The sequence below is a fragment of the Pelodiscus sinensis genome, chromosome 3 (genome assembly GCF_049634645.1).
Source record: "Pelodiscus sinensis isolate JC-2024 chromosome 3, ASM4963464v1, whole genome shotgun sequence".
Lineage (NCBI taxonomy): Eukaryota > Metazoa > Chordata > Testudines > Trionychidae > Pelodiscus > Pelodiscus sinensis.
Window position 1 is genome coordinate 37,191,688 of NC_134713.1, and position 25,460 is coordinate 37,217,147.

Below are 25,460 nucleotides of genomic sequence, written 5' to 3' on the forward strand. Positions count from 1 at the left end.
TTGAGGACTAAGGGACGTTGATGGAGAATTTTTTCCATCTGACCTCCCAAAGTATAGTCGCCACGGATACGCTACTCACATAGCTGGAGTTGCGTATTTTAGGTCGACTTTCTCCCTTAGTGTAGACCTGGCCTATGTATATATCTTGTATACTGCACTGTAGCTTTTCTAAACAGCAACATGATGATCATCAATATGTAGTTAAAAGAGTTAAACCCAGAGATAAATTGCATGCTTTGGGGACAGGGGAGAGCAGGGCTATGCGGAGAAATACCACCTCAGTGGGAGTTCCAAGTGACATTGTGCTATTGTACATTACAGCTTTGTGATATTCAGTGGGAGCATGTGTATTGGTGCTTTCCTCAACTGCTAGTCAGCTCTGTAGCCTAGTGGAGGCAGTGAGACTAGCCATTACCCTGCCTCCTCCTGTTCCTTCTTGCCCCTTGGGGTGAGCAAATGTGACTAGAAGGGAGGAGTAAAGAGCAAGGAATTGAGCAAGTACCCAGTTCCCATTTTCTGCCAGAGTGGTGAAAAGGGGACTTCATGTAAATGGGAATCAGGCTTTAAGAGTTTGAGACAATGAATCCATGTCCTTAAATCCATCTATAAACACTTTTAAAACAGAATAGAATAAAGCATCCTATCAGATTTGCTTCTATTCTTGCAGTGGGTGATGTCTATGTTATTAATATGTTGATCATTTTAAAACTCCAGTTACTTAGCAGTGGAAACAGATACCTAATACGTACGGATGATATGATAGAAACAGTTTACAGCGAGAAAGGAGAAATTGTCAAAACCAAAGAACGACGACTCTTCATGCTGAATGATGTATTGATGTGTGCAACAGTGAGCTCACGGTAAGGCTCACTTCACACTGTTTGAACTTATCACTTGGAAACTTGACCAAAGGATGAATGGACTTTAACCATAGATACTAGTTTCTATACATTGCAATTGTAAATGTGCCAGTACTTTTGTTATAATTCTTATCTCCTGATTGCATTAGAAAGAACTAAGATAACCCCTAGAAAAAAGTACACAGATAGAATCAATACATTCAGTTATTGGTGCGAGTTGGCCTGTAGTGAAGATTTGATGACAGAGTGTCTTAGTGCACTAACTCCTCTACTCTGAAAATCTGAGCCTTGATCTTGACTTAGTCCTGATCTACACTACCATGGTCCATCAGTCTAAGTCACGCAGCATCAGGTATGTGAATAATGTAGCTTATGTCAATGTACTTAGATCTACTTACCTCAGTGTCTTCACTATAGAGAGTTGATGGCAGACACTCTCTCATCAAGTCTGCCTCTGCTTCTTGTTCTGGTGAAGTAACAGAGTCGACAGGAGAACGCTCAACGATTAATTTGTCGCACCTGTACTAGATGCAATAAATTGATCCCCGCTGGATTGATTACTGCTGATTGATCTGGCGGGTAGTGCAGACATGCCTTTAGATCGGGATGAGTAATCATTTTTGATGGCGGGGGGCAGGGCGGCAGTCCAAGAATTTGGTACGTGGTCAAGGGCTGCACTTTTCCATGATATTAATGGAAGGTGTGGGGTCTGAAATGGAGGTTGGGTGCAGGTGTGGGGAGGAGGTGTGGGGTCTGAAATGGAGGTTGGGTGCAGAAGGGAGCTTGGGGTATGGAACTGGGGAGCAGTATGGGGTGTGGGATCTGGCAGGGAGTTTGGATGTAGGAGGGGGTTGTGATCTGGTGCAAGAGTCTGTGGTGCAGGAGGGGGTGCAAGATCTGGAAGGGGATATGAGTGCAGGAGAGAATCCTGACCTGGAGCGGGGGTATAGGAGGGAGTGCAGGGTCTGGGAGGGGATTGTGATCTGCGGAAAGGGTACAGGGAGGGTGCATGAGTTTGGGCTGTGAGTTGGGGTAGAGGGTCTGGGAGAGGGTGTGGGTGAAGGAGAGGATTCGGACGTGGAGAACAGGTGCAAGAGGGAGTGCAGGGTCTGGGAGGGGGGATAGGTGCAGGAACAGGGATGCAGAGGGTTTGGGATCCGTGGGGTAGGAGTGCCGAAGTGGGACAGAGTTTTGGGTTATGTGTGGTAGAGGTTCAGGGGGACAGAGGGTTGGGGGAAGGAGAAACTGGGGTGCCAGAGGCAGGCTGAGGCTTGGAGGTGCTTCCCTGGGCATCCCCCAGCTAGCATCCCAGCAGGTCTCTCAGCCGCGTTCCCTGCCTGTCCTGTCCCCCACATGTGCTCAGAGCAGCCATCTGCAGGGGCCATGTGTGCTGCTCTGAACACTGCAGGCCTGTGGGGGAAGAGGAAAGAGGTACTTCAAACTGGCAGCTTCCATTGGTCAGAATCGGCCAATGGGAATTAGAAGATTGTGCTGGGAGTGGGGGCTGTGAGAGAAGTGGGTATGTGGGGAGCCTGGCTGATGCGCCCACTGGGCCACATGCTGGATCCGACAGCTTGGCCCACATTCTGTATTTTGCCTGTCCCTGCTTTAAGTGATGGGTGAAAGTGAGTTTATATGAGCTCAGTCTGGTGTTGATTCCCTATGTGCATTTGTGCGCGCACACAACTATAATTTGGGTTTACGGCTTAAAAATTTAAAAAAGTGAAAGAAATGTTGCATCATTGGAGTCAATAACAAGCCTCCCATTAACATGATCTGTGCCACATTTTTACCACTGAAGCCTAAAACTAAAGGATTAAAATTGTGATGCTTAGAAAAAGATATCATTTGCATAGTGCTTTATGTTTTGTTGCTGGATATAACATGTACTTAGCCTATCAATTTCATGTGTGCAAAGGTCTCACACATTTTAATATATTGGTTGTATTGTAATTTTTTCCCTTTTTGTATGGGTGTATGCTGACAGAGAATATACAGACGGACCCTTTCTTTCTTTCTAAATCTTTTCTAAATTCTTTCTTTCTCCCGCTTCTGAGGCTTTGCTGTGGCAAAGCCTCAGAAGTGCGGGAACCCGCCGCTGCTGCAGGTTTGCTCGCGGTGCCCCTGGTCTGCTGGGGACCGTCTCCAGCAGACCAGGGGCACCGCGAGCAAACCCGCCGGGGCTGCGGCTTTGCTCCCGATGCCCCTGGTCTGCTGGAGACGGTCCCCAGTAGACCAGGGGCACTGGGAGCAGCTTTTCTCGCCCCTGAGGTCGAGGTGGCTGACCGCTGCCTGTGAGCTCCGGGGCGAGAAAGTCCCGTTCGTAAGTGCGGATCCGACATAAGTCGGATCCGCGTAAGTCGAGGACTGCCTGTACCATAAAGTATTTCTTACCTATTTTGCTTATTTTAATCTTACTAGTGCTATCTTAAATGATATAAACAAGTGAAAAGTGACCTTTAATAACACCTTGCTCTTCAGACATTCACAAGCTATTATGCTATAAACCAGAAATTGTGATTGTTGTTCTTTCCCTTTTATTCAGCTCCTCAGTCACACCTTTCTTATGATTCACTGAGAGAAAAATGTTTTCTTAATTTTGAGGCAGTTTTGGGTTTGCTATTAAGGTGACTGTTACATTAATCACAAACAACACTCCTTTTCCTGTGGGATAGACACTTAGGACCCTGCTAAGTTGTCTGATTTGGTACACAAATACTGTGGTGATTTGTTACCACAGAAAAAGATGTCTTCTTGAAATGTACAGGGTTATTTTTTCCTCTAGCAGTTCAGAATAGAACTTGTTCTCAGACGTTCCCCACCCACGCCTTTTCCATAATAAAGTGTTTGTAAAGGCTTTACTCATGCCAACAATAGAGTTTTCCACCTCCTTCCGCATTTCTTAAAGATAGATCCAGCTGCAAGCTGTGCATTCTGATCAGGATCCATACCATTCTACAGGTTTGAGGTGTCCAGATCTGGAGACATTTTAAAACTAGAAAGGATCATTAGAATAATTTAGTTTGACCTCCTACAAAACACTAGCCATAGAATTCTGTTTATGATTCCTGCATCCAGTCCATATGTTCTGGCTGAGATAGAGCTTATATTTTATTATATCTTTTTCTATCTTCTAATTTGCCTTACATACTGATATAGAGAGAGAATCTAGGAGAGGTAATATCTTTTGTTGGACCAACTTCTGTTGGTGAAAGAGACGCACACAGTCTTCTTGAGGTCTAGCTACAACAAATAAGTCTCTTGATTCCAACAAAAGCGTGACTGCCCTTAGTTAGCTGCACACCTAACATCAGAACTGTGAGGCTGTTCTCGGTAACTTCTTTCCTTGATCTGTTATTTGGCCATTTCTAAATTCTATGCTTCAACTGTGCTTGCCTTCAATCAAACATTTCTTTTAATGTCTCTCTTGTACTCTGTAATTACAGTTATAGAGATCTGACCAAATGAATGAACCAAAGGAAAATGGGTATGTCACATTCTGGGGTTCAGTCCTGACTGTTGAGATTGTGTTACCATTTGCGCTGTAACCTTCGTTGGGTCACTACGATTTGTTGCTGCAGCTACCAACCTGAGCCCCAGACAAATAACCAAACAGCATGCAGATCATGCTAAGTAACTGTGTGTGCAGCTAGCCAGCAATATTTCAGTCACACTCTAGGGTGTGACCCCAACTTGCAGGGTGACCCCAACACACTCTTCCATTTCTAATTTTTTCCCTATGTGTTCTGCATTGTCCAGCAGACAGTGGACAGTTCAGATATTAGAGGTTCATTGCCCTTGTAAGGAATCAATATTTAACTGTTTGTTTTTTGATTGGAGTTACCCAGACAGTTCAGTTTAAACACAACTGGTTTAGTTTTGATTTAAAAATAACACAGGTTTTTTAACTACAGAGAGAGAGATTTTAAGTGAGTACAAGTATAAGGCATTGAAGTCAGAAACAGTTACATCAGAAATAAAGATAAAATGCTTTCTAGAGGCTAACACTAAACTAGACTTCATTGAAGATGAAATTCTCACCACCAGCTCCCAGAAACATTGCTAACCAAAATCACAATACAGGATCCCCCAATTCCCAATGTTAAAGAGCTGATTCCTTTGTCTTCTTAAGTGAAAGAGTGTGAATTTGTAATGTGTTTTTCTAAGGGTTACTCTTAGATAAAATACCTTCCTACTGTGAGGATGGAGACATGGAGTCTTGTGATGAAAATAGTTTCCATTTTGTCATCTGCTAAAATGCAGATCGATCTGTTCCATTTCCAAAAAATAATCACTTGACAGATGGTGCCAATTAATGTTGATAGCACCTGACTAGAAGGATTAGTTTGCCTTTGAAGAACAGGTTTATTCTTCTTGTACATTTCAGTCCTAATTTCATTGCATGTGCATAACTTTATGCATAATCAAGCTCACAGAGAAATAACACTCAATAAGTTTCTTCATCTCATTCCACTGCGGTGGAGGGTGAGATTGCAAAACAGGAAAGAGGATGATCTACAAAACCTATAGATCTCTCCAGATTTGCTGGAGGTCAGGGCCATCTGTCCAGAAGTCCTGCACCTCATGATTGACTAACTTGTCAGCACAGGTCCAACAAAATCTTGCTTGCTTATTTTTTGTAAGATTGGCAAAGGAACTACAGTGCAGATAGAATCCGCTTTCTGCCTCTCTAGCCAAATCTCTCCCATCCATGATTTTTTTGGCACATCTGTTGATGGGATTCAGCAGGTGAGAGGAGACAAGGATAATCTCCTTTTGCTCAAACACACCCCATGCATATTGCTGTGTTTTCTTCCTACTATTTATGGAAGCAGAAAGCAGAATCTGGACCAGGATATGGAAAATATGTTGTCCTTTAATAAAAAAAAAAAAAAGCAACTTGAGGATTACCCCAATTGTGAGGGGAATCCCTATAAGGTGGAATTCATTGATAGGAGAGTATTGGTTTATTCCTGAGAATAACTTCAGACTAAACAGAATTGCAGTTTACACATTCCAGTACTTTAAAACAATCTAGGTTTTCATTTAATGGCACTGTGAAGCAGTTTTACTATCACCAGACTTCAGTGTATTTCTGCACTATTTACCTGGCATTGCTTGGATCCTTAACTCTAATACGTTTTGGTTTTTTTCATTTAAATCATTGTTTGGGGATGGAGCTGGGAATGCATGGTTAAGTATGCAGGCTATCTGAGGGAGAGAGGACAGCCCCAGCCCTCTCTCACTGCAGCAGCTTGGGGCCAACTGGGAAGCGCCTGTTCATGACCACTGCAGCAGGCAAAGCCATGAGAGGGCTGCATGTCTCCCAGCTGGGGGATAGACACACAGACACACAAACAGACAAAGTTTCTGAAATATATAGTTGATAGCTGTCCCTTTCTTCACTCCTGCCCTCTGCTGGCCCAATGGCGTTATAGCTGTCCCAATTTCCATTTTTGGCCCATTGCTGCCCCCTGTGGTCATTCTACAATTTAACTTTTCTCCTACCTTACCTACCCCCCCTTTCCATTTTATGAGAAAAAACAAATTCCAGGCACGTCCTGTTGTCTTGGCACAACTAAATCCTGACCTTGCTTTAAGTTATAAGAGGAAGCTGCATACCAAATGTGGTGCTCCTAGCTCTTTCTATTTAGGAGGCGTTCTTGAACAAATGGACTCATGAACAGACAGCTAGACTGACAGATGCACATTTCTAAATTATATAGTACTAGTCCAGCCCAGGGGCTGCACAGGCCTCCTCTGCTAGTGTTCCTAGGGCCCAGTGCAAACCAAAGCCGGGGGATTGGCCGGGGATTGGGGGAGGTCAGAGGCCTTCCACTAGTGCTCCTCGGGCCCATCCTTGTGGTAAGAGGGGGACTGTGGGGAGGGAGGCCACTCTGGCCTGTTGGCATGGCCTTGCTTGGTGGCCCAGCAGTATTGGGGGGGGGCTGCCTGTGGCTCCTGGGAGAGATATGGACAGCGTAGCCCTGCCCCAGTGGTGCTTGGGGGAGGGGAGCCAGTGGAACTCCTCCTCCCTGCTGCAGTGCTGGAGACAAGGACCGGAGTGAATGGTTTGGGAGCGGGATGGCCATTTAACTGGGCCAGTGGATGGCAAGATGACAAATCCTGTCCAAAGCTGGCCACTCCCTTCCAAGTGGTCACTCTGCAGTACCGCTGTCTCCTGTACTTGCTGCCCCTAGTGGTGACTGTGCAGTATCATATTTCTCCAAACAGCTCCCTCCCTTGTTATGGAAAACAATTGAATTCTGGGCACATCTCCTTTTTCTGCCACAACCAAACCCTGACCTTGCTTTAAGTTAGGATAAGAGGAAGTTGCATACCAAATTTGGTGGTCCTAGCTGTTGCTGTTTAGGAGGAGTTCTTGAACAAATGCATTCGCAGACAGATGCCTCTAATATAATGAATTTGAACTCTTATGTTAAGGATATATTAAAGTAGTACTGATTATTTAAAAATGTCAACAAATGCAAATTAGACATCGGTTTGGGATTTCATGCCTATGGAATATAGTCAGTTTGATAAAGGTGACTGACTACAGATTATAGTTAGAATATTAAAATAGTGTGACATTTTTAGTTGTCATCCCGTGGAAAATAAAGGTTTATTTAATATAAAACGTCAGTGAGAACTGGTGGAGCATTGTCAAGGTAAGTGGAAAATTGTAGATTTTTCAGATACTCCCCGTAAGTTACAAATTTCAGAGTACAAAAGGCATATTACTAAAATTTGGGTTTGTCCCACGGCCAGATTAATCCTCACCAGAGATTAATTAATACTTCCGAAATTCTCCATTAGTGGGAGGTGTTTTCTGAAGTGCCCAAACACCTATGAAATTTAATAATGCCATTATTTATCTCTGCTCTTTGCACTGCTTATTACTCATGTAGCACATCTTTAGAGTATATGTTTTTTTCATTTTGTGCTGTGCTCCATGTATTTAGTTGTGACTCTGTCCTATTTTGTTTGGCCAATCATTATGGGCGAGTTCTCTGAATTATGAACAATGGGTTTTTTTTTCCATCTTCAGAGGAAAGAAAAACTTAAATGACATAGTTTTGTGCCAATGCAAGCTGAGGTCAGATGAGGCTCTAATGCTATTTGATCACTGGAAGCAGGGCATTCTCACTAGTCTTCTGAGCTTGAGGTAATGATAGGTAATCCCTGGGGTGATATATTTAGAGACCCTCCCTATTGTGTGTGTTCTAGATGGCTTGCCAGAGCAGACTTGCGTTTATGTAGCTAGGCCTTGCATGGGGTGTGAGCGTGTGTGTATAAAATGACACTACCATGAAAAACATACATGTGCTCATAAAATCAACTATTTATGCATCTTCCAGCTCTTCATATGAAGGCAGTGGCATCATGGCAGCTGGCCTAAGATATTTATTAAAATGGAGTGTGCCACTAGGACAAGTGGAAGTAATAGAATACAGCAGCAGTGAAGGCCAAGGAGAGAACTGCAGATTCCCACCTCAGCACTTGGCCGAGAATGTCATTAACATTAAGCCAAGTAAGTGACAGGCAACATTATTGATGGATTGTACATTCTTATTAAGCCCCTGATTCAGATTTGCATGGGTAATTGAAAGCAAAAACAAAAGTGGTGTGTGTGTGTTCTTGCATTATATACAATAGTTTAAAAAAATTCTAAAAATGCATGAAGTTCTAATCAGGCTTTTGATTTACTATACTACTCCCCTTTATTTGTGCCTCTCTGTGCTGATTATGATTGTAAAATGCAAGACATCAGACTTTCTGGATTGTCCTGCAGCCTCCCTGATTCAGGGCCTTTAAGAGCTTTGGTACCCCCCTGAGTACAGAGCTATAAGAAGATCATGGCTGGTAGGGGAGAAAATCCCTCCAGAGGTGATTGTGAAAAATTTCTGTAACTATTCAGTTCCTGCCCTGTCCTGAGACAGAGGCTTATTTAAAAGCTGGGAAAGAAGGGAGGCACAGAGCATGAGTGAGTACTTCATCTGGGGCAACAAACAGGCAGTCAGGAGACATTGTGTATCCCAAAGAAGCACCTGACCAGCATCTCCAAAACAGAGCTTGTCTGGAGAGAGATTCCAGAGCTTGTCTGGAGAGAGATTCGGTGAGCGGGGTCCATAGCATTCGGTAGTGGGGGATAAAGAGTTGACATCCCTGCAGAGATCATTCCCACAAGGGGAAATTGTTCTGTTTATTCTGGAAAGGGACAGGCTCCACAACCCTTCCTCCTCCCCTTTACCCCCCACTACTGCTGGATTCAGAGCCAGCCCAAGCTACGGGCTGACCGGGCTACTGCCCAGGGTGCCTCATTGTATGGGGTGCTGCGTGGGGCTCCCTTGCATGCACCAGACACCCAGGAGCGGGGGCGCTGCGCGCCTGGGGGTGGGGCCACGCATGTGCCGCACTCCTGGGGCCCAGGGTGCACGAATGGCTCGGGCCAGCCCTAGCTGGATGTTATTGTAACACACAGATGTTACTGTAAACCTGTATGTGCACTAACTGCTACATTCTCCATAACCTTAGCAGGGGTGAAAGAAAGGGCTGAGAATACACGTGGGCCTTCTTGGAGGGGCTTATTTGCATGAGTTCCTATTTGAGCAGCCCAGAAATCCTACCTGCTGAGCAAGATTTCATTAGGAGTCCATATAGCTTGGTAGCCTGTTGCTGACAGTAACTAGTGCCAGGTACTTCAGAGGAAGGTGCAAGATTTACTGTGGTATAATGGGATAATCCGCTTATAGGGGAATCTGCTTCCTAACTTCATTTAAGAAAGTGATCTCTTGCCCTGAAGTTTGCGTTTATTTCCCTTCTGAACAGTTTAGCGTGCATCCTATCTGTGCCAACTGTCCAAAGGATTGGTCAGCCTGATGCACAACATGTAAACTGGTTTCAGGTGTTAAATCTTTATGAATGCCATAAATGATTTGCTTGTCCTGTAGTTTTCTTGGATGCATTTTTTTTAAGATCATTTCTTTTTGCATCCAAACCCCTTGCTGTTAGCTGGCAGTGCTCCCTATTGAGTTATTCAAGAGCTGTGGTTTAAAGCAGTTTCAGTAGAGAATCAATGCACTTATTTAATGTCACTCTCTTGGCTTTTGCCTCATGCCATTCACTAGAATGATCCCAGTTCTGAGGTACAAATCTTAAATAGATAGCACCTTCCTGGTGCAAAGGTAGCAGAATTCTCTTGATCCTTCCTCCTAAATGATTGTAGGTAAAATTTTCAAATGTGCCTAAGTTACTTGGGAGCCAAATGGGACTTAGTCCCCTATAGTCCTAACTGTATTTTCTGTGGAATTAGGTACCTGAATATCTTTGAGGATATAGGCCTAAGTGCCTGTGTCACTTTTGAAAATGGGACTTGGACACTTTTGAAAATGTTACTCCCTGTGTTATACCTGTAGGCTCAGGGTCTGTTCTACTTTGCTGATTATAAGCCTCATGCTTAGCTTAGCGGGGCATTGATTAGGTAAGTGCTAAATTCTACTTATGTTTACTTCATTCTCCTACCCACCATCCAAACAGGGTAACTTTACATGAAAGAGTATAAGAAGTAGCACAGATAGAGGAAAGAGATAAAAGGAGAAAGACAAACTAGAAGTGCAGAAGAGATGCAAATAAATATAGGAATCCTCATAAGCATCTTATCCTTCCTTCCCAAAGAATGAGCACCCCATTAAGCTAATCAAACATAATCAGAAACCATGAAAGAATCCTAGAATCCTAGAACTGGAAGGGACCTCGAGAGGCCAGTGACTCCAATCCCCTGCCCTCATGGCAGGACCCAAGCACTGTCTAGATCATCCTTGATAGGTATTTATCTAACTTGCTCTAAAGTATCTCCAATGCTGGAGATTCCACAGCCTTCCTAGGCAATTTATTCCAGTGCTTAACTACCCTGACAATTAAGTTTCTCCTAATGTCCAACCTAAACCTTCCTTGCTACAATTTAAGCCCATTGCTGCTTGTCCTATCATCAGAAGTTAGGAGAATAATTTTTCTCCCTCCTCCCTGTAATACCCTTTTAGGTACTTGAAAGCTGCTATCATGTCCCCTCTCAGTCTTATCTTTTTCAGATTAAGCAAACTGAATTTGTTCAATCTTCCTCATAGGTAGTGTTTTCTAAACCTTTCATAATTTTTGATGCTCTACTGTGGACCTTCTCCAATTCTCCATATCTTTCCTGAAATGGGGTGCCCACAACTAGAAACAATAAATACTTCAGTTGAGGCCTAATTTGCGCAAAGTAGAGGAGAATAATTACTTCTTGTGTTTTACTCACAACATTCCTGTTAATTCATCCCTGAATGATATTTGCTTTTATTTGCAACAGTGTCAGACTTTTTACTCATATTTAGCTTGAGTTCCACTATGACCTCTACATCCCTTTCTGCAGGATTGCTTCCTAGACAATTACTTCCCATTTTCTGTGTGTGAAAGTGATTGATTCTTCCTACGTGGAGTACTTTGCATTTGTCATTATTAAACTTCATCCTATTTTCCTTAGACCATTTCTCTAGTTTGTCCAGATCATTTTGAATTATAACCCAATCCTCCAAAGCATTTGCAACCCTCCCAGCTTGGTATCATCTGTAAATTTTATAAGCATATTCTGTATGCCATTATCTAAATCGTTGATGAAGGTATTGAACAGAATTGGTCCCAAAACTGATCCCTGCTGAACCCACTTGTTATGCCCTTCCAGCATGACTGATCCGGCCCGTGGGAAAAAATCAATTTGTTTTAAGGAGTATCCAAGTACTAGGCCTTTTGTGAATTAATTCTTTGTTTTAGTATTTTATGTTTTGTTATATGCTAAACAACTCATGCTCAGAGTTTCTTGGATGATCTTTGTGAGTGAGTAGATTTTTTGGTTCAATGGTTTTTTGAAGATGTTGATTGTACATTGGACTCAGTGAAATCTTGTTTGGGTTTAATTTAATAAAAGAGGTGAAAAATAGGTCCCATTCACTTAATGAAAAGTGTACAATAAGAGTAAAAAGATGTCACCCATCACTCTTGTCGTAAACAACGGGATGGGTCAGAATGCAGTGGCTAGGAGTTACTGATTTTTGGTGTACTCTTAATGCAGAATAGATCTCTTTCCAAAAGATATGAATGTCCTGGGCTAAATCCCTTATATTGACCAAATCCAAAATAGTCCCCTGCATAACCAATTTAACAAGGGAGCAAGCTACTTTAACTTACACATTCTTCCCTCTATGTGTAGAGGCACAAGCAATATTGTCAGTATAGAATCATTGCTCTTTAGGGGAACTTATGAGCAAGTGTCAGATTTTATGTGGCTCGGGTTTACTTGACCTTTAGCAATTGGGATTCCAATCTGGCAGATTGCTTGCTTTTGTGGTGCTGAATCTGCAATGTCACATTACTGCTTGGTGCTGCAGAAAAAGAGGCTATTTGGGAGCTTGTCACAGCTGTTTGATTTTGGGGGTTAGGGAGACCATATTTGCCTATGCTGAATATGGTAAAATTATCCATATTCAAGCAAGCTGAATGGCAATTAATTAGAACTAAGCAGTACGAATGTTCAAATTAAGATCAAGTTGACTGAGCCTTTGTTAAAAAGAAATACTGAGTAGCTGGATTATTTTTACCTTCTTATTTTTAAGGCTTCCAGGTTCACAGAGGGAAGGGGTGACACATACACACATATCAACACAAACACACATGGGAAGAGGTCACCGCCACCCCATATATCGCTCTCACATAGGGAGTGGTGACCAGCTGACCCAATCGTCCCTTCTTGAGCTCTCCACTATCCACAGTACCTGGTGCCACATCTTCCTAAGGCAACATCTGTGTGGGGTGCACACAGGGTCACAAGCCCCCTGATTTCATGCCAATATGTGACCAGCAGCAGCCTTTTGGCACTGTGCGGGAGAAAAGGGGAAAGAAGCAGCTTTCAGCTGCAGGGAAGGAAGGAGGGAAAGGCTGACCTGGCTTATGTCTTTGCAGGGTTCATCTCTTCTTCTTCCCTCAGGAAACAGCTTTTCCCTTCCTACCTGCTGAGTGTCAAAAAGCACCTAACACCTCCCGGCTGCTGCTAGTCACCACCATAACCCAATCGTGTCCTGTCCTTCAGCTATAGTGCAGGCAGAAAGGGGTTAAGTTGTAAGAATGCACTGTGCACCAGGGCCCAGAGAACCGGACTGCAGAGCTTCAGAAAACCTGTCCAGAAAGATGGCTCAGCAGAGAAGGATGCGTAGGGGATGGAGCAGCACCATGCTTCCTGGGGCCAGGACGTAGTGTGTGAAGAGGATGCTAACTGCCTGCCCCAGTGGCTGCAGTGGAACCTACATGTTCACGACTTGAACAGACTGGAAATTGCTTCCCTACCAGTTCCCGACATATAACTGGATGCCACCAGGTGGCTACCCACACTCACTTACCACCACAAAAAACAGGACTGTGTAGCACTTTAAAGACTAACAAGTTGGTTTAATAGGTGATGAGCTTTCGTGGGCCAGACCCACTTCCTCAGATCAAATAGTGGAAGAAAATTGTCACAACCATATATACCAAAGGATACAATTAAAAAAATGAACACATATGAAAAGGACAAATCAAAATTCAGAACAGAAGGGGGATGGGGGGGGGGGAAGGGAGGGAGGCAAATGTCTGTGAGCTAATGATATTAGAGGTGATAATTGGGGAAGCTATCTTTGTAATGGGTAAGATAATTAGCGTCTTTATTCAAATTTGCATGTAGAGTGTTAAATTTAAGCAATTTCTACCACTATTCTACCACCACAGTTTTCAGAGCAGAGCCAATGCTGGCCAAAAACAAGGTGAGGAGGGGAGCTGGGTCCTGCTGTCCAAGAAGAGGCACACAGCAGGGACTGCATGGATGGACCAGTAGGGGGAGCAACTGGCCCTGCATATTGCAGCTTTGCCTGACTACCAGTCTTGCACCCTCACACCCATCCTCAGCCACTGGAGGCTTCTGCTCACTGTTGGTGGATGGACAGGATCCAGCCAGGAGTAGAGCCCACCAGTACTGATGGGAGGGAAAAGTCAGAAAATATGGGACAATTTTCCCATTTAAAAAAAAAACTAGAGACACTTGCAGGGGAGGCTTAAATAAAGGACTGTCCCTTTAAAGAATGGACATTTGGTCTCCTTACTCAGGGTAGATCTGTGCCAGCCCCAGTGTAAGTTAGATTAGCCTGGAGTAGGAATACCTAGAGCGACTGTCTCTAAAGGAAGAAATGGGTAAGGAATACAGTGAGTCATAAGGTCCCTTTCGAGTGGGAAGCATGGAGCTGCCAGCTATGGTTTTGCTTGCTGTTCCTGGCCAGTTGGATCATTAATGACATACAGTAGACTATCACCCAGGCAACGGCACAGTTTATTTTTGGCCACACAGCTAAAAATTATCTGAGATTTTGAAAGAGAGAGGGAAATGTCCACCTCGCTGGGTTGTCCCCATACAATGCTGAGCACGCTGTCAGCACTCAAGAAATATTAATACAATGAGGAAAATATTCTAGCTATTGTGTATTATTGGAGAAAATTCGGTGCTATTTTATTTTTTCAGATACACATGTGGTGGTGAGGCTTGTAGTTTAATCCCAGCTAAGTTATATATTTTCTCTCTTGGTGAGCACATTTTTGAGGATATATTCATATTGCACCACCATCCGTTTGTGGTTTAGATCTCTGTTGTTTGTATTTGTTGTTACGTTAAATAGCAAGATCATGTCAAAATGCAGGCGTGACTCCTCTCTACTGGGTTTCCTTCTGCTTTCTGCAGTTGGTTTATGTATGTCTCTGAGGGTTACCATGGAAACAAATGTGGGTGTGAGTTTGGCTATACTGGATATTTTTCTTTCTGTTAGTGTCTTGGAGGATATAAAACCCCTTGTAGCATTTTCATCTGACATGACAGGAAGATTCCTTTTGAAAGCAAAAATAATACAACTCTGAGAGCTGCAGTAGAAATGGCTGATTTTGAACAGTGAGTCTAAAGGGGAAAAAATTAAAAATGAAAAAATCAGAATACCTGTCTTGTCAACTCCTTCAAGTAGGACAGCTGTAATAGACTGTCCAGCAAAAATGAGGCAAGATGTAAAAAATACTTTATATTTCTGGATGGTGGCAAACTTGTGGATATAGTGATGTGGTCTAAATTACTTTGTTAAAAAGGCAGGGACTCCTGGCAATGTTCCCTCAGTCTAATCTTTTTCATCCATATGCAGAATAATTTTTTATGTGCACTGAGGCAGGTGTGAATGTGCACCACCAATAAAAACAAAAAAAACTACCTGTGAACACTCTGCTGACCAAATGGACAGCATTTGAATATCTCTGGGGTGGATGCACAAGGGCACAGCTTAAAGGGAACACTGCCCTGGGCCATTCTGCCCTGCAGCTTCTCCTGGCATCCTGAAAAATTAGGAGCAACAACTGACCTATTGCAGCAGCAGCAGCATCTCTTTTCCTTCCTCCTAAGAAAATAATGTCCTCCGGATTTTGCTCTGCTCATAGCTACAATTCCAGCTGTTCTGCTCATGGCCCCAGTTGGTGTGTGGTGATTACAAACCTGTGTCCACCATTGCAGGCTGAAATATTGGTGAATTTTGGTCCACCTTCACCAGTATAGATTGAAATTCCCAGTTGTTTACTCTCACCGGTGCACTACTTTCCTTCATTCAATTTGGCAAAACGCAGTTTCTCTGAGTAATATTTCTAGCATTTCAGAAATGGTGGAATGTTTTATATTCCTGAAACCTCATTCCTAATGAATGAATGACTTCTCACTTCCTTTTAAAAAGCTCTGCCTTTCCTCGTTGCTGTTACATAATCTCACACACTAAGGACCTAGTGCTGCAAACACGACCACACACGTTTACAGCTGCAAGAAATCCCATTGATTGTAATGGGGCAGTGAACATGAGTAATGTGACTTGTCAGAGCAAGGCTATGTCTAAACTACATCTCTCTTTTGAAAAAGTGATGTAAACTAGGCAGATCAAAAGTGCAAATGAAGGAGGGATTTAAATATCCTGTGCTTCATTTGCATAAATGCATCACAGAGTTCTTTTGGGGGGAAAAAAACCTTTTTCGAAAGATCCTGTACTCCTCAAAAAAAATGAGGGCATTTTAGACATGCCCCAAGTGATTGTTGGGTTGAATGATAATTTTGTGTTCACTGTCTATCTCTAGTGTTAAGCTCTGTCACATCTTGTGCATGTGAAGACAGCTCTCCAGTGTTCCCATTTATATTCCATGACAATGAAGAATTAGGCTAGCAGTGGGCAACCTAGGATGATAGTGAGTGGGCCACATGAGTGGCCCTCCTTCCTCTCAGTGGGAACAAGATTGTCATAACCAAGATGGTCTCCTGGAATAGGGTTGTTTTGCTAACTGTAAAATACCTAGAATTTGTGGGGTATGCTGATGGAACTGTAGCAGTGCTCAGATTGGATGCAGGGGAAGTGCTTGGTCTCACAATGTTGTGTGCTATCAGCATGCACCTCACCTCACATACTCTTGCTTTACGTGCATAGAACTTTAGTAATACCAGTGGGGGAAAAAATGCTGATGAAAACAAGCAGAAACTGACAACTGCACATGGGCAATGGTAAACAAAATGTCTCATGGGCCACACATAGAACCCTGGAGGTCAGGACGTTAGCTTGGGACTTGGGTAGGGTTCCCAACGTTCTAGTTGCAGAAAACGCAACATCCTTGTACCACCCCCGTTCCCATTCCACAAGGCCACAGTGCTGCTCTGCCACTTCTCTGGGGCCCTATCCCCACTCCCTCCATCCCCCCTCCCTCCATCAGTTGCTGTCCCCCACGCTTGATTACACGCTCATTTTCATTATGTTGTAGCAGGGCTAAGGTACAAAAGAGGCTTCAACTTTGGCTTGGGGCTACTATAAAATGGGTGCATAACTGGCTGGATAACCATTCTCAGAGAGTAGTTATTAGTGGTTCCTAATCATGCTGGAAGGACATAACAAGTGGGGTTCCACAGGGGTCAGTTTTGGGACCTCTTACCCACCCCTGCTCCTTGTAAGAGGCATCCAGCGGGTCGGATCCAGCCTGCCAAGATGCCAGATCTGGCCCACGGCCGTCTTGCTGGCACCCTTGCTACAGAGCCGCTGAAGCTGCTTTAAACAGCAGGCTGCTAATTGCTATGCTGTCTGGGCATGGAGGGGAGAGCTTTGTGCGCTGTCCCCACCCAGTAGCAAAATTCCTCAGCTCCCATTGACCAGTTTCTGGCTTACAGGAGCTGAGAAATTTTTCTGAAGACCGAGGCAGCAAATGAAGCCTCCTCACTCAGCCCTTACTCACTCCCTTCCTCTCTCTAATGGAAAACAGCCACGTGGAGCAGCCCAGCACTCCGACAGGGATCCTGTCTCAGGTTCCTGGAGAGTGCTGGTTGGGAGCCACCTAGGCAAGCACCTCCTAGTTAGTCTGCCTCTGGCACCCCACTTCCTCTTTCCCCCCAACTACCTGCCACAGGATACCACCCAAATCCTCTGTATTCCCTCTCCCTACCTCCTGCCAATTGCTGGCTGACAGCGTTTCGCAGCCAACAAGGGTAGCGATCCTCCAATACCTGTGGAGGCGCAGGTAAACATAGAGGCAGCAGTCTGCCAGGGACTAAACCTGTGGCTGCTGTTTTTTTATTACCATCTCTGATCTAGATGGTGCTTGGGCCTTCTGCAAGAGCAGGACTGGACTTGATGACCTTTTGAAGTCGCTTTCAGTTGTAGTATTATATGAGTCTATGGCCTATCAGTTTGGTGTGCTTTCTCTGCCTGCAGCCACTGCCCCCACAGCTCCCGTTGGCTATGTGCAGTTCCCATTGGTTTGGAAAGAGTCGGCGCTTGGGACAGGAGCAGTGTGTGGACCCTTTGTGGCTGCTCCTATGCCTAGGAGACTGAGAGAGATGCTGGCAGCTTCTCAGGAACTACACAGAGCAGTTCAGGTTCAGTAAAACCTGTATTATCTGGCACACTCTGGGATTAGGATGTTCCAGTTATCTAAAAATTCCGGTTATCTGAGGGTCCCATCAACCTAGGAAAAACCAATGGACAATAATAGTAAAGCTCAAGTTTTTAATATTGGTAGTTTTGTAGTGTGAGGCAGTTGAACTCACAATTCTGTTTTGAGTTAAAAATGATTAGTATTTCTTAAATAAAAAAATTAAGCCAATCATGATAAACCAAGCCAGGCCTGTGCGCCTGAAGGTGTGACAGCATTGTGGCTGGGGTCAATGCCGGTTAACAATGTTTTCTGGTTAATAGAGTGCCAGATAACAAAGGTTTCACTGTACTTTGCCTGCTCTGCTGCGTGCAGCCAACCAGACTTTGAGATTGAAGCTGCCAGGGTCCCTTTTCAAATGAATGTTCCTCTTGAAAACTGGACAGCTGGGGCAACCCTAGACTTGAGTGGCTTATGTTCAGTTTCCTAGCTCTGCTACAAACTTCTTGTGGGACTATAGACATCTCTGCTTCTGGATAACAGTATTTCCATATTTCATGGGTGTTGTGAGAATATATATATATAAATATTGAGAGATGCTTTAGGCCATATAAGATGAAGAGGGTATTTTGTATGATTGAGAGTGGGTAATCCAATACCATTTTAATGAGAAGGCTCTTTGTGTTGTAGGATGATAGGGATTCCTTCTGTCCCAGATGTTCAAGGGGTTTACCCAATCTTTGGCCAAGAGATTCGCAATTCAGAAGTACTGTGTGCTTTTGGAATCCCAAGTTTTGTTGGTGGCCAAAAGAACCTATTTTCATCAGCTTCTCATAATAGGGTTGAATCATTTTTCTTTCCAAACCAGCGCCACCTAGACTGAATATTCCACTGTACTCTATTTGGAGTTGTATTTGAAGACCATTCCAAAGCCGCAGCTGGTGCAGATCATACTGTTTAGCCAAAAAGATGTATTACACATTTTTAAATCAGCACGACATCCTGTTCACTGTAGAGTCCAATTGTAGATGTTGACTCAGATCTCAGTTTTGTGGCATGAAGGTAGGGAGAATTTGAACCACAATGATTCAGATTCACGCCTGGCTTAAATCTACTGAGATGATTAATTTGGCACAGCATATTTAAGTACAAGGGACCTTTTATATGATATGATAGAAAATCTAGTTCTATGTCATGAAGTGTAAACTGAAATTATATTTGATTGTTTATAGAAATTTTCTTTTATTTCAAAAGGAACTGTATACAAATTGAATCCATATTAATAGTTTAGAAGCTTAGTTAGATTCTACTTCATAAGTAAACTTTGTTTTAGATTGAAGGGAGGTAGTTGCGTAATTTTGTTATTATAAAATTCCACTTAGCTGGTAAAATGTTGCTTTTAAAACACACAAGCGACAGAGAAATCCATGGAAACAGTAACATTGTGTGTTACTAAACTGAAAGACACACATACAATGACTATTGTTGTGATGTGCAGATGTAAAGAACTTTGCTTACATAAGAGAATGTTCAGGAACTTTTTAGTGCAATGCCTAAAAATAAAATCTCATTTGCTTTGTCCCTGGCTTTAACATTAATAATGAATTTTCAGAGCCAGGGAATTAGAGAGACACAGCTGACTATTTTGACCTACCTTTTTGGGTGTATTTTAATAGTAGAGAGTGAATGAGGGTGACTCTTTAGGGAGTGAGAGAAGGGCAGGAATTTTTTTAGGTGATTGGAATGTTGTTAAGTAGGTCATTCCCTTTATAAATGAAGAACACACAACACTTAACAATGGGTGCCAGTGTCTGTTTCCAAACATATACCAACATGTATGTAAATATTACATATTACTCCTTTCCCTAATCCTAATGATCAGTAGTAGAAATAGCTGACGCATCTGAAATCACTGGGTAAAAGTCTTGTCTTTCTTTGCCATTCCCTTCCATGTAAATAATTGTACCAGACTTTTACTTTATTGTGGAGGTGTATCTATCTTTAATACACAAGATCTTCTGAATTCCCGGCAGCTGCTATATTTATTCTCCTATGTCTTGCTTCCCTTCCTGTGGAACACCTGTAGAAGCAGGATTTTGTGCCCAGGTATCAGTGGGGTGCGAGTGTCTGAGGACCAAAACCTTGGGACTTCACCATAACAGTTTCAGTTTTTTCCTTTGATAATTCCTACTCATTGGCTGCAGTGAACAGACGCCAGTCTCTCAGGGCATAACACTAACTCTGCAGCAAGATCCAAGTCCTCCCCAATGCTAGGATTACTCAGACATCCTTAAATGGAACTGAGGACCCCTAGGCCCATCTGCTTCCTGCTTAAATCTGCCAGTCATTAAAAATGTAAAGCCAAAAAAACTGCACATTAGCTTTGAAAATGTTCACAGGAAGGCCATTTTTCATTAAACAAAAAGTTTAGAATGAAAAGTATGAAATATTTCCAGGTATATTCAAGTAGTGTAAGCATAACATTGCTGCATCTTTCCCAAGATGGAGCGTCTTAACTCAAACCTGAGATCTGAGCATCCCCTAACTAAGCCTAAACCTTTATCTAAATTTTGTTACGAGCCCCATTGTCTGTCATGAGTTGAACTACAGTTCTGGATCAGAACACCTTTGGAACTGGGTTAAACAGAAATCTGGATTCAAATTTTGTGGCAAGTGTTTATGTGTGCGTTATTCCTTTAGAGTACAAAAATCTATGTTAGTTTAGATTTAGTAATAGTTTTCCCTAAGGCTATATCTAGACTGCAAGCCTCTTTCGAAAGAGGCTTTTTCGAAAGATACTTTCAAAAAAGCCTCTTTCGAAAAAGAGCGTCTAGACTGCAAGCGGAACTTTCGAAAAAGCAAGCCGCTTTTTCGAAAGAAAGCAGCTAGTGAGTCTGGATGCTCTCTTTCTAAAAAGCCCTGTTGGCATTCAAGAACGCCTTTTTTCGAAAGAGCACTTTCGAAAAAAGGCGTTCTTCCTCGTGAAATGAGGTTTACCGCCATCGAAAGAAAAGCCGCGTTCTTTCAATTTAATTTTGAAAGAACGTGGCTGTAGTCTAGACGCAGGTGAAGTTTTTTCGAAAAAAGGCTATTTTTTTCGAAAAAACCCCTGAGTCTGGACACAGCCTAAGAGAGTAATTTTCTCTACATCAGAACCCTTTAAAACCCAAATTCTCCCCAGGCCTCAGTTGATTTTCCATGTTCAAAATCACATTTATATCTTCTCTAATTTTCCTCACTCTTATAGTGTTGGATTTTTGTGAGTTTCAATATGCTGCAAGCAGATGGCTCAGTGGGAGGAAGCAATAATATGTACACTTGCCTTCACAATCCAAGCCACATCTGGCATGTCAAATTTTTGGCCTGACAGACTTTCCAGGATCATTTAAAGCTGGCATCACCTTCACACTTACAATTGATTTTGTATTGTATTGCAATAAAATAGTATAATTATAGTCAGGAAAATATCCCATTTTAATTTTGTCTCTTGTATTTAACAGATGACTATTTTTTATTAAATCCAGTTTCAGATTGGATTTTTATGGTCAGATTTTGAAGCAACTGTGGGTGCTCTTTGCCTCTCAAAAAAGCCACTTTATTTTTTATAATAAAGTTCAGCTTTTCTTAAGCATTATTTTCCTTCTTGTGTTTTTACTTCATGTCATTATATCTGATTATGTACTGAGTGCACGAAACTAAAGTAATTAATGTAATCAGACTCACATAGCAGCTTGTCAGAAATTGTTATTTTGCAATATAAGACATAACCAGGAGTATTTTCACTAACAATCTTTGGCTCCAATGTGAGATGTGATACACAAATATTTGTATAAATGTTCACAGTATTCAGGGAATACTGAATATAGCTTAGAAATGTGTAAAATGATATGCAAATAGATTTGATTCTTCTTGATTTTTTCAAATAAAAACAATACATTGATTTTTCTTGAAAGTAGCATAAATGTATCAGAAATGATTAAGGGCCAGATTGTGAATACTCCCACTCACAGTAGAAGTCAATTAAGTATATATGCAAGTAATTGCTCACTAATGTCAATAAAGATTAGGTCTTAAAAAAGAATAGCACGGTGGGGTGATCTGCTCAGGTCCATATTATCCAGAAGTCTTTGCAACACCCCAGGATACAGCATACAATACAAAATGTATTGCACGGTTGCTGTGGGGAACAGCAGAAAGGGAAGCCAGACAGAGGAGTCCCCCAGGAGCAGCTGGCCTGTCAGTGCATGTTAATGTAGTGTCTGCTGTGCTACCCATCACAGGGAAGGAGCTGCAGCAGCCTGCTGTGCTCAGTGGAGGAAACCGTGTGCTGGCTGCCTGGTGTGTGAGTGTAGTGGGGCTGGGAGAGATGAGGCATGTTAGGGGGTAGAAGCTACAGAGTTGACTGAGACAAGCCAGCTGTGTGATTGGGAAAGGTCTGCAGTGTCAGGGGCAGCCCAGGCAAAGAGCTTCTTCAGTGCCTCTCCCCTCTCTTTTTGTTAAACTTCTGAATACCTTATTTTTCATTGCTTTGTAACCGTTTCACAATTTTGATGCATGATCTGCATGCATGGTTTATCCCTGTCATAGAAGATGATAAATGTGCACTGTAGGATCTGTAAATCTATTTTTTCATGTCATATGTGAGCAAATAAAAAAATCATTTCCTCTAAGCTTATAGAAACTTTTTAATCTTAAGGAAAACTGAAAGGTAGTAACATCAAGAAATTTTACTGTGCACCTACAAAGAGTGGTCCAGTATTAAATAGTGACTGCCTTAGAAATGTTCCTCCTCATCTTCAGAGCCATCCCTAGAGAGGTATAAGGGCTGAGGCAACCCCCCTGCCCTTCCACTCCAGGCCTCATCCATGCCCTACTTTTTCCCACCCCACCTACTCTCACTACATCCCTTCCTTCAAGACCTATTTCCTGTGTGACACAGCCCAGGAGATTAGCAGGGGGGCCTGGTGCTGGCAGAAGGGGCCAGGCCCAATGTCACAGTCACCGATGGTGGCTGGAGTAGGAACAACCCAGGTCGCTCCACTCCACTGACTCCCAGCTGCGTTGCTCCACTTCCTGCCACCGCTGGTCAGTGCAGGGGCAAATCTACCTCTTCCCACAAGCCCCCATCCCTGAGAGACTTGGTAGGGAGTTAAGAAGATAGGAACATAAGAATGGCCGTGCTGGGTCAGACCAAAGGTCCATCCAGCCCATTATCCTGTCTGCCAACAGTGACCAATGCCAGGTGCCCCAGAGAGAGTGAACCAAACAGGTAGTTGGGAGAGCAGAGTGTGTCACTGATTATTACAAGTTATTGTGGTGTATCTTTTTGCTGTTAAACTCAGGATTTGGGCAAACAAGCTGTAATCTCCAGTTTGAGGAGACATGCTCATGTTAGCTCTGATAGAGCTAGTGTGTTACACGTAGAATGCAGCAGTGCCAGTGTGATAGAGGGAGGGGTTGTAAAACAGTTGTCGATTAGCTGACTATGTGATAAATCTAGGCTTATTGGGTAGTCTAGTCGGCTACTCACATTCCTCCCCCTCCCCCTCATTGCCTCTGTATCAGAGGCAGCACAGGTGGGGAGAGAAGCAGGAGCCGGTGCTGGGGTGAGCTGGCCAAAAAGTCAGTTCCCCCCAGCACCACCTCTGTGGTGCCACTCCCCCCCCCCACACACACACACTTGCCGTGGGCAGAGATTGCTCTGACAGCATCCCCGATAGAGGCAGCTGTGTGTGTGTGTGGGGGGGGGGGGGGGGAATCAGGGAAAGCTGCTTTGGCAGCAGCTGCTTTCCACGAGGGGTCCCAGCGGGGGTGGACCCCCATGGACAGGGGGCTGATGGACACAACGCAGGCTGGGACTGAGCTACGCAAAGTCCAAGAGCTACTCCCCCTGTGGCTCTGCAGTTTAAATGTTGTAGGAGCCGGGCTGCATGTGCACCCGGCTCTTACTACATTTAAAGTGCGGCGCTGCAGCAGGGTTAGCAATTTCTGAGCGCCTTCCCTTATTGACCAATCGTGTAGTTGATACAAATTGTATCTATTACACGATTACCCAGTTATCCGTCTCTTAACATCCTTATTCTGAATATACAGCAAGGATGTTAAATTGCGATTATCTGGCTAATTGTGTAGTTGATGCAATTTGTCTTGACTACATGATTAGTCGATAAGGGCCTCTCTGCAGAGCTGCATCAGGAGTCCCAGCTCATGCCAGCTCTGGGAGCCACCCACAATGGGGCTCTCGCTACATTTAAAATGCTGACGCGCAGCATCCTGGACCAGTGCGAGTCAGGAATGCTCGGTCCTGGTTCACGCTGAATCCAGCTGCCCCTGTTTGTGATGGACAGCTCTGTCCGGCACCGGCTCTTGTTTGCAGCAGACACAACTGGTGTGGACAAGGGCTACTGCTGCAGCAACCTCTGCCCACAGCAAGCCTCAGCCCACTGTGGGCAGAGGGTGCTTCGCAGCAGCCTCCCCTGTCTTCCTTCTGCTGCCTCTAATAGAGGCAGCAGGGGAGGGGACAAGTAGTTGGTACTCCACTCAGTAGTCAACTGGTTGACTACTCGCTAGTGTCTCTGATGAGCACTAACTCATGCAAATAGCCACGGCTGCTGCAGCTAAACTCTCTTTTCAATACTGTAGGTAGATGAGAACTAGTGCGAGCATGTGTCCTTAAGCAGGGAATCACACTCTTAGCTCCAAGTGCAGACATAGCTTTAGGGTCAAATTCTGGCTTGTTGAAGTCAATGACAAAACTGCCACTGATTTAAATGAAGCAAAGATGTTACCCTTATTCTGTAGGTAGGGTAAAAAGCACTTGCTGCCGTAGCCCATATACAGGAGTATTGAATACAGTCTGCTGTATCTTTCTCCCAACGCACGTCAATGTCCAGGCTGTTTGCAGAACCTTTACGCTTCTGTGCTCATAGGGTACACTTGCATGTTGAGCTGGCAGAGTAAATTCCAGCTCAAGGAAATGAACCCACATTAGATCTGATTGAGCTACTGTGCTAAAAACTGAAGTGTGGCCTCCGCAGTGTGAGTGGTAGGAGGAGTTAGCTGCCACAAATATGATTTTGTGGGAGACCACAGATATTTATTCAGGGCAGCTAGTCCCTTCTGCTGCTCATGTTTACTCTCTGTTTTTAGCTTGCTGGCTCAATCCAAGCTAGAGCAGGTTACATCTCCAGCTTGAAATACATATCCATTTAGGCCTGGTCTACTCTGGGAAAATAAGTTGTGCTAGAGGGCAGGTTAACCAACATGAGTTAATTAACATGTCTTTAGCCACCACTTAGTACTCACAAAGTCATTCCTGTTTCAAAGCATCTTAACTTATGGTTAACCCTGTGTGAAATCAAATTCAGAGGTACAGGTTGATCCTCTCTAGTCCAGCACTCTCTGGTCTGGCAACATCTGAGGTCTGGCATGATTTTACTTAGTTGCATGCCCACTTATCATGGGTGTGGCCAAATTTTCCTTGGTCTCATAAAGTCTGTTTACAGCTACAAGTCCTGGCTCTTTGTGTCTGTGCTGTTATTTAGCAATAATTTACCCCAAATGTCTTCTAAGAGCCCAGTAAGCAGTGGAAGTGTTGGTAATGCTATTAGACAATATGATCTCCTG

General features: G+C 43.5%; 1 protein-coding gene across 6 annotated transcripts in view; it reads left to right on the forward strand.

The window, feature by feature from the left end:
- The window catches only part of ARHGEF10 (Rho guanine nucleotide exchange factor 10), a 167,272-nt gene that overhangs the window by 78,365 nt on the left and 63,447 nt on the right, over positions 1–25,460 (forward strand). For all 6 annotated transcript variants that reach the window (XM_075923594.1, XM_006137773.4, XM_006137774.4 and 3 more), the window contains 2 exons: positions 715–860; positions 8,219–8,391. In XM_075923594.1, the coding sequence (XP_075779709.1) occupies positions 715–860; positions 8,219–8,391 (319 nt within the window). The remainder of the gene's footprint in view (positions 1–714; positions 861–8,218; positions 8,392–25,460) is intronic.